Source organism: Scyliorhinus canicula, chromosome 7 (assembly GCF_902713615.1).
Source record: "Scyliorhinus canicula chromosome 7, sScyCan1.1, whole genome shotgun sequence".
NCBI classification, from domain to species: Eukaryota; Metazoa; Chordata; class Chondrichthyes; order Carcharhiniformes; family Scyliorhinidae; genus Scyliorhinus; species Scyliorhinus canicula.
Genome location: NC_052152.1, coordinates 19,958,999 through 19,971,652, shown reverse-complemented (window position 1 = coordinate 19,971,652; position 12,654 = coordinate 19,958,999). Strand labels below are relative to the sequence as shown.

At 47.1% G+C, this 12,654-nt stretch overlaps 1 protein-coding gene across 2 annotated transcripts in view; it reads right to left on the bottom strand.

Moving 5' to 3' along the window:
- Positions 1–12,654, bottom strand: part of LOC119968768 (Down syndrome cell adhesion molecule homolog) — a 658,909-nt gene that overhangs the window by 203,505 nt on the left and 442,750 nt on the right. For both annotated transcript variants that reach the window (XM_038801471.1, XM_038801472.1), the window contains 3 exons: positions 10,762–11,037; positions 3,196–3,474; positions 855–974 (listed from right to left, as the gene is read on the bottom strand). In XM_038801471.1, the coding sequence (XP_038657399.1) occupies positions 855–974; positions 3,196–3,474; positions 10,762–11,037 (675 nt within the window). The remainder of the gene's footprint in view (positions 1–854; positions 975–3,195; positions 3,475–10,761; positions 11,038–12,654) is intronic.

The following is a 12,654-nucleotide window of genomic DNA, read 5'->3' as shown; positions in this document are numbered from 1 at the left end:
TTCAATTTCCCATTGACTTCAGCAGGAATGGAAGATCCCGCGAGTGGGAGGGACTCGAAAATCTCCCCCCCCACCCCTCCTGTCAGCATCCAGCACTTCCCAAGATGAGGATAAGCTAAACCAGAGGCAGCATAAAGCTCCCTCCATTCTGTCCAAATAACACTCCGCTGCCACAACTTACTGCAGCGTGTGACCGGTCTTCGGTTTCCCTCAGCAATCATGCTGTGGCCTTTCCAAATAATTTAGTGTCAAATAGGGCCATGTGGGTGCTGTGGGCCATCCCCGCTAGGGCCAAGATTGCGACTGAGTCATTGACCTGAAACGTTAACTCTGCTCGTCTAGGGCAGCACGGTGGCCTAGTGGTTAGCATAACCGCCTCACGGCGCTGAGGTCCCAGGTTCGATCCCGGCTCTGGGTCACTGTCCGTGTGGAGTTTGCACATTCTCCCCGTGTCTGCGTGGGTTTCGCCCCCACAACCCAAAAATGTGCAGAGTAGGTGGATTGGCCACGCTAAATTGCCCCTTAATAGAAAAAATAATTGGGTAATCTAAATTTATAAAAAAAAACTCTGCTCGTCTCTCCGTGTATGCTGCCTGCCCTGCTGTGCACACCCTGAATTTTCTGCCTTTATTATTTGAGATGGCCCAAACTCGCTTCGCCTGGGAACCAAGTAGAGAAGGTTTCCATTCCATTAGTCTGGGATGAACGCAAATCCAGCCCAAAGGCAATGTACACCCACCAATCCCCACATTCAGTATTTTACTGTTAAATGTGATCCCATGAATTAACATTTTTTACAGACAGCATTTAGAACATCTGGACAATTAGCTTCGAGGCCGAGTTTGAAACAATACCTTTGGAGTATTTCCATACAATGGTCGGAACGGGGTAACCCTCTGCAGAACAGTTCAGTATGACAGATTTCCCATAAATCCCATCCTGGTCAGTGGGCTGCACCACAAATCGGGGAGGAACTGAAAGAAGCACACGTGATAAATAGCAGTCAAAATCAGATCTAAATGCACCAAATGGAAATTCCTGACTCCAGTAACTCTCTGCCGCTAAATTAAATTGTGTATCCCTCAGTTGTGTCTCTTTGTTCTGGGGTGCTGTCTCATGCTGGGAACACTTCCTTGCACACCGGCGTCCCATAGCTGCTTCATCCAAGTGGATACACATTGACTGAAGACTGAAGACGTAGCAGCAGTAGGCATTTCTGCCCATCAACTCTGCTTCGCCATTCATTGAGGTCATGAGTGATCTGATGTGATAATCCTCTTTCCCATCTTATCCCCATAACCCTTGATTCCCTTACTGATTAAAAATCTTTCTATCTCAGACATGAACATACTTAATGACCCAGCCTCTACTGCTCTCTGCGATAAAGAATTCCACAGATCCACTACTCTCTGAGAGAAGGTATTCCTCCTCATCTCTGTCTTAAATGGGCAACTCCTTATTCTGAAATTATGCCCTCTGATTCTTACACTAGGGGGGGAAAACAATTTCCCAGCATCCACCTTGTCAAGCCCCCTAAGAATCCTATATGTCTCATTAAGGTCGCCTCTCATTCTTCTAAACTCCAATGAGTACAGGCGCAACCTACTCAATCTCTCCTCATGGGAAAAGCCCTCCATAGCCGGGGTCAATCCAGTGAACCTTCTCTGGACTGTCACCATCTGACAGGAAGCATCAGAAGGCAATTCAGAACGAGACCCCCGCGTTTTGGAAAGACTGAAGTCAGCCGGTTCTACGTTGCCTTGGGAAACCCAAGATGACATCACAGCATCAGACAGTAGAGACGGCGGCTATGAGTTTTCTTCACTGATGATGATGAATCCCGAGTCTAACTGCTTTTCAATTAAATATGTCAATGATAAGGTGACAGAGGGTTGATGGGGTAAAGTTGTTGATGTGATATACATGGACTTCCAAAAGGCACTTGCTAAAGTGCCACTTAACTCACTTGCCAGCACAGTTGAAACCCATCAAAAAGAAGGGCCTGTAGCAGCATGGATATGAATGAGGCTGAGTGCCAGGAAAGGGACAGTAGTGGTAAAGGGTTGTTTTTTCAGACTGGAGGAAGGTGTATAGAGGAGCTCCCTATGGGTTGGTGTTAGAGCCACTACTTTTCTTCATATTTATTAATGACCTGGACTTGGGTGCATCGGGCAAAATTTCAGAATTTGTAGATGGCACAATATTTGGAATTACTGTGAACTGTGAAGAGGATAGTGGTAGGCATCAAGTGGGCATGGACAGGTTGGTGCTGTGGGCGGACATGTGGCAGATGAGATTATTGAAGTTGGCAACGCAAGTTGAGAAGGCAGTTAATCAGGCGTGCAGGAATCTTCTTTATAAATATAGAGTGTATAGGTATAGAGGGATATGGGTCAATTGCAGGAAAGTGGGACTAGCTCAGTGTCAGAAACTGGGCGGCATGGACAAGCTGGGCCGAAGGGCCTGTATCTATGCTTTAAGCATGTATGACTCTACAAGTGTAAATAGAGGCATAGAGTTTAAAAGCAAGAAAGCTATGACGCACCTTTCTTAAGCACTCAACAGGTGTACTGGGCTACATTTTCACATTGACAGCAGGAAATAGGAACTGGGGTAGTTTCCAGGTCGCAAACATGCCTCCAAGGGAGTGTGTGTGTGGGGGGAGGCAGTCACTTGTTGGGGTTTTCACCGGGGTTCTTTGAACCCTATTTGCCTTCAGTCCCAACCTTGGTGGGGCCCAGAGATCCTGCCCATTGTGCCCAGTTCTGGGCACAACACTTGCGGAAAGATGCGAAGGCTTTGGAGAGGGTGTGGAAAAGATTCACAAGAATGGTTCCAGGAATGAGGGTCTTCAGTTATGTGACAGATCGGAGAAGCTGGGGAATGAAATGAAATGAAAATCGCTTATTGTCGCTTATTAACAAATGAAGTTACTGTGAAAAGCCCCTAGTCGCCATATTCCGGTGCCTGTTTGGGGAGGCTGGTACGGGGATATATATCTGTGCTCCATAAATTTAATCCCATCTTTGCACAAGGCTGGAGCAGGCTTGCTGGGGTAATCTCACACTTGTCCTTTAGCATACCCTGCAGTTAGATTGCCAACACAATCATCCTGCTCCTCAGGATATCAGCACGGTTACTGTCAGAGGCCCCCAGGTGGCACCCCCGATGCAGAGTTTAAGCATTGCACATTACCTCTGACAATCAATTGGCTCTGGTGCTCCACTGCCGCTGCGTCATTGCTGGCGATACATGTATAGTTCCCATTGTGCATCAGCGAGAGGTTGGAAATTCTCAGGGAGCTGGTGAAGTCGATTTTGTCAATGGTCACACCCAGGCTCACTGGAATTGAACGGCCATCCTTCTGCCAAGTGATTCTGATAGGCAGGTCGCCAGAGATGACCACGCAGGGGATAAACACTCTCTGTCCGATGGAGAATCTCGGGAATTCAAATGGCTGAATAAAAGGCGGGACTGACAGAGAAAAATTAGTTAATGCATTGATGCGACCATCAATTCACACGAGACAGAGAGTTGAAGTGAACAGTGGCTTTAATTAACTAGAACAGTGCCTGCCTGTGACTACTCTGCACTGAGAGCCGCCTACAGGGCAGCTGCTCTATATACTTCCCCTCAAGGGGGCAGAGCCAGGGGCGGAGCCCACAAGGGCACCAACCTGATACAATCGGTGTAATACAGTACAATGGTCCATAGATGGAGCCCACATGGGCAACAGCATAGTACAATGTAATACAGTGGTGAATGGTTACCATAATACGTTCACCACATGCATTGCCCAAGTAAATGTGCCCAAGAATACCAAGCTTGCTTTCTGAAGGCAGCTATGTATCCTCAAATTCAACAGAACAGCCAATGGGATTACGTGTGCAATCCAAAGGTACACAAAACTTGCTTTGCTACAACTACTGACTGCAGAGTAATAGGACCCTGGTTTGTCCCTGAATGTGACATGTTCCCAAAGAAGCCCGGAATATCAGTGAAGAGGCAACCATCGATATCAGGGTTAAAATGCACACATGCAACTTCAAAAGAAACATGGCAGGAATCACTTTGTGTACTTTTTATGAAGTTATAGTGTCAATGCTGGAGCAACTTTGGAGAAATTTGTGGCCCCCCGTGTTCTGGATTGTTCCGAACTATGGTCCACGTGAGGCAGTAGGATGTTCTGCTAGATAGGTTTTTTTAAGAATACGATGGGTGAATGGGAATGGTTGAAGTTAGGATATCGGCAGCAGAAATTTGGGTGAGTTGGTATATATAGTGTGAAAGATGGGAGGCCGCTCGATCAAGAGTGCATTGGAATAATCACGGCTCAAGGTAGCAAAGGTGTAAATGAGGGTTTGAACAGCAGTTGAATTGAGGAAGAGGCAGAGTCGGTGTGGCTATGGAGGTGGAAGTAACCACGCTTAATGAGAATACCAGTATACTGTCAGAAGCAGATCTCCAGGTCAAAAACGACAGCAAGATTGCAAACAATCACCAGGGAAATTCCATGCCTAAACTGTCCATTTCAAAAGCATTCTGATCATGATTTTATGCTAATCCCTTGTCCGAAGAGCCTGGCAGTCAAAGACTGCAACACTACCTTATGGACTCCAACCCTTGTATGATGCTTAAATGGGAAAAGCTGGAATGATCAGAGAAGCAGTCAATTCAGCACTCCCTCAGCACTACGCAGGAGAGTCAGCCATGATTTTTATCATTCTGACACAGACTTGAAATTAAAAAATGAAATGAAAATCGCTTATTGTCACGAGTAGGCTTCAATGAAGTTACTGTGAAAAGCCCCTAGTCGCCACATTCCGGCGCCTGTCCGGGGAGGCTGGTACAGGAATCGAACCGTGCTGCTGGCCTGCCTTGGTCTGCTTTAAAAGCCAGCGATTTAGCCTGGTGAGCTAAACCAGCCCCTACACAGCACTACAACTAAAGTCAAGCTGACATTATTGAACGGTGACCTTGCTTTGAACTTATCCATAATCTCAACAGCTTCTATTCCAAACAGGGTTTAATTATTTTGATTTGCCCCTGCATGTAGGAAATACGCTAGCTCTCTTAAAAAGTGTTTGTGAACGTCTTTCGTAGGGGGCTGATTCAAATAGGCAGAACACTTCCAAAGAAAACTGCTTCCAATAAGGAAACCTTGCTCTTAATTTACAACTTTGCACCTTTTTTCAGTGTTTATAATCTTTAGATCATTGTGAGAATCCCATAATAGTTTTAGTAATTTGCTTGCAAACATGGGCCAGGGGAGTTTGCTGCGGTGAAGGGTTGTGGAGCAGGGAGGGAGAGAGAGGATGTAAAATATGGCTGGAATTTTCCGGCCATGCGCTGGCGCCGTGATTCCCTGGTCCCACCGGCAGCGCGTGTGGGTTTCCCGGGATGGCTTCAATGGGAAATCCCATTGACAGCGGCTGCAGTAGAGAATCCCGCCTCCAGAAAATGGCATGCTGCCTCCCGCTGTCTCTGAGAAACACGCAGCTGGGAGATCGGAGAATCCTGCCTTTGATATATGACCAGCTGAAGGTCTACCTGTCCACCCATGGCCTGGTCCCCATATTACAGCAGGCGGGCGGCCAAATCAGCAGCCTGCTCACCAGTTTGAAAAAATAATTAATGGACTACTGAACTTGTTAACAAAGCAGTTGACCTGAATATTACGCTGCCCACGCCGTAAAGCAGTTGGCATGGGTGGGCAGGTGAGTGCAGAGGCCACCTTTTAAACAGTATTGTTGAAAACGCAGGACGGTATGTTCAGGGGGTGCCCTTTGTGAATTGGAGGGGGGGGGGGCATTTCCTCCCCCAAGATGTCACGACCTCTTTGTGCCTCCTCGCCTGGCCTCCAAACCATCCCCACCTCACCCTCCCCTCCTTCTCCCTAGATCCCCCCAAACCATCCCCGTCAAAACTCCATGACCTATTTCTCTCTGGTGGCCATGTCCTCTACATCCCGGGACCCCTTGCAATTCCAGCGGTAGCCACTACTTTCTTCTGGCGCCGCTGGGACTGCAAGAGCTGAAATCGGATTGGCTGACAGCTCTCGAGGGCGAAACCCCCTCGCACTGAGGGGCTGAAGTCCAACCCTCACCTTGTTTAGTTCCTTCGGAGCGGGTTACGGATGGGCGGTCTTGTTTAAAGTCGGTTGCTTTGGAATTGGCTTTTCTACCCAAAGAGGTGAACAGTAAGCACCCCCATCACCCCAAAACGAAATCCACGCCATGTGTTCAGTCCAATTTCAAATGACTTTAAACGTCCTTTATCCATAATGGCGAAAGTGCATTTCTGCACACAAGAAACAGACGCAAGCAACAAAAACACGGGCGCGATTCTCCGACCCCACGCCGGGTGGGAGAATCGCGGGAGTGCCGGGCGAATCACGCCACGCCGCCCTGGCACCCGCATGCGATTCTCCCAACCCCCCAAAACGGCGTGTCGCGTTTTGCGACAGGCCGCTCGGAGAATCGCCGCTCCGGTCGAGCGGCGATTCTCCAGCCCGGATGGGCCGAGCGGCCTGCCTAATATGACCGGTTCACGCCGGCGCCAACCACACCTGGTCGCTGCCGGCGTGAACAGCGCGGGAGCGCTGCGTGTGGGGCCTGTGGGGGGCGGAGGGAGAATCGAGCACCAGGGGGGTGCTCAGGAGGGGTCTGGCCCGCGATCTGTGCCCACCGATCGTCGGGCCGGCATCTCTGAAAGATGCACTCTTTTCCCTCCGCCGCCCCGGAAGATCACTCCGACATGTCTTGCGGGGCAGCGGAGGGGAAGACGGCAACCGCGCATGCGCGAGTTGGCGCCGGCCAACCTGCGCATGCGCGGGTGATGTCATTTAGGCGCCGCCGGCTGCGTCATTCAGGCGGTGCCGCTTTGACGCAAGCGTCAAGGCCCGGCGCCCAAGATTGATGCGCCGCCGCTCCTAGCCCCCTGGGAGTGGGAGAATAGTGGGCAAGGAGCAGCCTCCGACGCCGGAGTGAAACACTCCGGGTTTCACTCCGGCGTCGGCACTTTGTCTCCCTTTGGGAGAATCGCGGCCCTGGCATTCTGAATCAGGAATAATGTTTAAGGAAGCTGTGCTCATTTTCTGTGGAAAGGAGATTTTGAGGTGAAGTGTTCTAGATTATTAACCGAATTAACAGTAGAGAGCTAAGCAATTGCACTCTATAGTGGGTGGGTTCAAAAATAGCGTGTGCTTGTTAAGAATGTGGACATTGTTGATTAATTAAAGAAGTGGTGCTGGTGTGTTGTAGATCACTCGGGGAGTCAGAGTTGCTGTTGAAACACGAACATTTGTATGTTTTAGCCTGGAGCTATGAATAGCGATATTGGAGAATCCAATATGTTTTTCCAATCACACGCTGACCAGGACTCTATCCCATCTCACCATCTGATACTGGGGTGTGTTGGAAAGATTTGCAGGTTGATAACAACCCCATGTTATGAACGCACCTTCTTGGATATCAAGTCCTGGGGTGGGACTCAAACCTGGACCTTCTGGCCTAGAGACAGGGTCACTACCAACTGCGCCACAATAAAAGAAGTGAATAAGTTCAAGATACTATTCACTGCGGTGAGATGCCAGTAGGTGGGTGTGGTAGCAAGACCTCTTTAAGGGGGCGGGCTCCATGGACCACATGACTGTTTTGGGGCCAATCACACGAGAGACCCTGTTCTTTCGAAGGATAAACGAATGATACAGTCTGACTGGTGATATGAGAAGTCTGAACAGCTGCGGCCCTACTTCACTTGTCAAGACGAGTTGACATGAAGGTGCCGCGATTCTGTGGGGATCATGGGTGGTCGTCCCACCTCAGGTAGGGGCCTTTCCTTCGAGAGTTACACAGCGCCCACCCAGAGCAGACAAAGCTGAAGATATTTCCGTGAAGCTATGTCTGGTGGTCAGGCATCGACAAAGACATTGAAGAACTAGTACAACTGTGCCACCCTTGATAAATTCAGCAATCTTTGTCGCCTTCCACCACCCTTCATTCTTGGGAAATGCTTGGGTGCCCCTGGACCAGGGTCCACGTTGATATGCAGGCCCGTTTGTGGGCAAGATGCTTTTGGTTCTGGTGGAGGCCCAGTAGAAGTGGTTATCGGTTCAAGAGATGGGGACCATTACCTTGGCAGATGCCTTGCGCAGAGTGGTTGCCATTAATGGGCTTCCCAAGTCAATTGTTTTGGACAATGGCATCCCCTTCACCGGTGATGATTTCCAGGTTTTTGTGCGACCAAATGGCATATGACACACGAGGACTGTCCCCTACCACCTCGTGTCTAGGTAGGGATGACCAAATTTTCAAGAATTCCATGAAAAAACAATTAGCCAGAGGTTGGCTAATTTTTTTTGTACAACTCAACCCCTCATTCAACCACAGAGTTCAGCTGATCAAGGGTTGTTGGTTGAGAACCCGATTGGATCTTGTGTTTCCAAATTTGTCAGGGAATCTGGAGGTATGCCAGTCTCCCAGAAGAATCAGCAGTCAGAGCAGAGAGGCAATAGCTTATTCTGGATGGGAGACCAGATTTTGGTCCATAATGTCGCTTATGGATCGCCTCGGTTAGAAGGTTGGGTTGTGGCCACGGAGGTCGGGGAGAGCCCAGAGGTCTCTGGACCAATTGACTTTTCTCTTTACCCTGTTGTCTCTGTTAACATTTTGTGTATAAGTTTGTAAACTTCTACATATAGCTTTGGAGTTGTTGTAATAAGGAACTTAAGGGGAAAGGGATGTGGTATCCTGGCCTCTATAAGTGGGCAGGCTCCACAGACCATGTGACCACCTTGGGGGCAATCATGCAGTAGTTCGCGAACCCTGGCCAATGAAGACTTTGTGCAGGGCCTTGGGAACAGGACCCCGGGCAGTGTGGATCAGGGAGCTGATGTGCTACGGCCTGTTGCATAGTTTTCTGTGTATGTTACTTAATTGTCTTTGCCTTTCAGCAATAAACCCCTTTGTTAATTACTGGAAGCCTCCAGTGTATGTCTCAAGCCCCCACAGAGGGTTTGATCTATTAAAATTAAGAGCTTATCGAACTGATAGGTCTTTCTCCACTTCTTAATTACCTGAAGTTACCACTGAATCATAAAAAGGGTCAATTAATGAAGCTGAGGTGTATCATGTTATTTGCTTCTTCCCAAAATACAAATTACTGAGAATAAAAAGTCTTACCAACATTCAAAACAATTATCATCTAAAAATCTGTCACCGTGTTAAATATGTGTAACTTTAAAGCTTCATAAATATCTGACACGAAAAAAAGAAAATGCTGTAAATGCTCAGCAGGCCAGGCAGCGACGGTGAAAAGACAAAATGGTGTCAGCAAGTCTCTCCACCGATACCCCTGACCTGCAGAGTATTTTGAATTTTCTGTTTCTATTTCAGATTCTCAGCATCCACTGTGTTTTGCTTCCTCCTGGATATCTGTCCATTCTTCCGACCGTGCTGCCAGCCCAGATAAAGAGTCGGCCATTTTTGTTTTGCGGAGGCAAAGGGTGATTTGACTGAATTTGAAATGAATGTACTACATTCTGCTCTCGCTCTCACGATTTGCAGAACAAATACAACGCTTTTTCTGAATTTGCTGAGTTGAGCAGTTAAGAGGATTGCTGGGCTCAGCTCCAAGAGCGATGAAAATTGCAGAACCTACTTATTGCAGAGCTCAACTAAATGATCTTGTGACAGCCGCAGAAGGAAGTCAACGGAGAGTGGTGGCCATTTTGTGGCGACCATCTGGTAGTAACCACCACATGAAGGAGAGATTTACTTTTAACTCGGAAACCGAGGTGAGGGGAGCAAGTCCATTTGTGCAGGGGGAAGAAAAAAAATCAGGATTGAAGAAATTAAACCTGAGCTAAACCCAGAAAGATCGAGTAATTGTCAGCAACAATTCTAATTTATTCTAATTTGAAAGCCTGAAGGAAAGACAGGTTGGAGGAGGTGAGGAAATCTGCAGTTTTCAGGTTCGGCTAAGGATTAAACAGCGAAGAAGCCTGTGTTGTTAATTCTTGCTTTCGATTTTCTGAGGGGGCAGAGAGGAGGAAAAGCCTGTAACATATTAGATCTGGAGCTCAGTAGACTGAAAAGGGGAGAATTACAGGAAGCACTGGCCAAAAGGAATACTGACAGAGAAAGACAGGTTAAGAGGATTGGTTAATCAAAAGGATAGGCTTGTTAGAGTTACTGTCATTGAGTTGTCCTCGAAATATATGCTTTCATAAAATAGAAAGGATATATAGTCAGAACAAGTGATAAACTCAAATGTTAAGATTATAAGGAGTAGACAGCTATGATGGAACAATTTGTTGAAGAGTTAACCTCACCTTGTTCCTAATTCGCTCCCAGTGGGAGATTTCCAAATGTTTCTCGATATTGTGTCAACAAGTACAGCAAGGTATCAGACATTCCATTATGTGCTGGATGGTTCCATTGCTCTGGTGTGCTATATTCACATATACAAACTTCCTCAATCTGCCTTTCATTGGCTACCAAAGTTTCCCCAATTCCTTTCCCCTCTGTACTGGACTGACACCCAACCCATACCTCCAGACTGAACACAGCCTCTGTCAACAGCAAAGGTGACTTGCTTGCCCTGCAGGTCAGACATGCCGCAGACCGCCCCTTGTCCCAGTTACTTTACTGTTTTGCTGCCCAACAACAGTCGGCACCACCTCAGCTGCTTGATGCAACCTGGAGCTTACCGCCGGTCTCTCACTGTATGGTGTGTTTCCCCCTCCGAGCCTATCCTTACCTTTGACAGCTACATAAACGCTCTGACTGGTGGACAGCTGCGGTTGGACAAGCACATTGCAGATGTACTCTCCCTCATCCACGTCTTTCTGTACATCAGAGAGCTTCAAGGTGCCATTGTTTCCGTATGCCACCTGCCGATGGTTGAAGGGCAGGAGGTTGGAGTTCTTGTACCACTTGATGGAATAGTATGGATAGCCAATCACCCGGCAATGAATGTAGGTGTCACGACCTGCGATAGCCGTGATATTTTTCATTGACCGTATACTGGCAGGTCCTGCCGGGAAAACAAGAAAACAAAAACAAAAATAGGAACAATGGAAACTGTAAAAGAGAGAACAAATTGTTTTTCTTTTAAAAGAAATGTAATTGTAAAAACACTGGTAAAAAAAAATCTGATAGCTCACGCTAATTTAATTATGACATAAAGTTCAGAGAATGAGTGATAAGCCTAATCTTCCTGAACGTGATAAAGGTCAATTTCCCGTATTTGTATTATAAAAGAAACTGCTGTCAGAAAGCAGGGGACCCAGCCCCACATTTACCTTTCAATAAGACTAACTCCCTTAATCTGATGTAATTTTGTTATACCTCAATTTCCACCACTGCAATGCTCTTGATTGCTCGAGGGTCGGAGCTTTCGATTATCGGGAACAATCAGGCAAAGGGGACAATTGAGATTGCTGTTGGCTACGTTGCCGTCAATTAAACTTGAGCAGAGAGGCAAATAGATCCCAGGTATCTCTCAATACCTGTAGACAGTGTTTGACCGGAGCTGGAGTTGGCTTCTTTCTCTCCTTCCTCCCCAACAATTCAGCATGTCTTTGGCCAGGAACTACATACGACAATGGACATAAAACATCACTTTATCACCCTCAAAGGCATGACTCAAAATGATATGTGGTTGACTCTTAGCTGCCCACTGAATAGCCTTAAGTCACTCATTTGAATGGAAATTAGGGATGAGCAACAAATGCTGGTCTTGCCAGTGATGTCCATATCCCGTGCAGGAATAAAATAAAATAAAATCAGTCCACTGCCTACCCAGGTCTCTTTGATGGCCGCCATCAATGTTGGCAGCCATCTTTGTTGACAGCCATCTTTGTTGACTGCCATCTTTGTGAACAACAATCTTTGTTGGCAGCCATCTTTTTTGACCGCCATCTTTGTTGGCAGCCACCATTTATGACAAACACAAATCATAGTTATTCCAAAATGGGTTTGGATCCCAGTTATTTCAGTTTCATCCCAGGGAGACTTGTGTGATTTTTTTCGGCAACGGATCATTCTTGCTACAGAAATCGTGGCGGAAATTCACCTTTAAAGTCCTGCTCAGGAAGTCGCTGAAGAATGGCTGCACTATCATGCGACAGCGGCCCTATTTACATGAATAAGCTGGAGAATTCTCATTGTTGCTGCCTGAAGTGTCCCTGGAGGAGGTAATTTTGGGGCAGCATTCGCAGAAGCAAATTGCTCACAACTTACAAGACAGGAGTGGGTGTCATTATGGCGCTACGAGATGACAGAAATTAATCTGATTCAAAAATAATAATAATGAGAAAGAACAATAGGAGGCTTATAAAAAATGGCACTGATTCACATACGGTCGATTAATGAGTTGCCCACATGGAATTATTTGGCTTGAAGAGTCAAGTAAAGTCATGAGATCCAGGTGCAATACTGGTGTTACTTCAGGATGGTCCAACGCATCAACATAAGTTGACTTGGCTTGACTGAAAATAGTTCGACTAGGGAAATAAAAGAACAATGGGGACAGATGAGGAGCCAGGCACCAAGGGGATCCTTGGAAACAAATACTGGACGGATTATTTGGCACACAGTGGCGTCACATGAATAGGGCCTTTGAGAAGCATGAGCTCGCATGATGATGGAA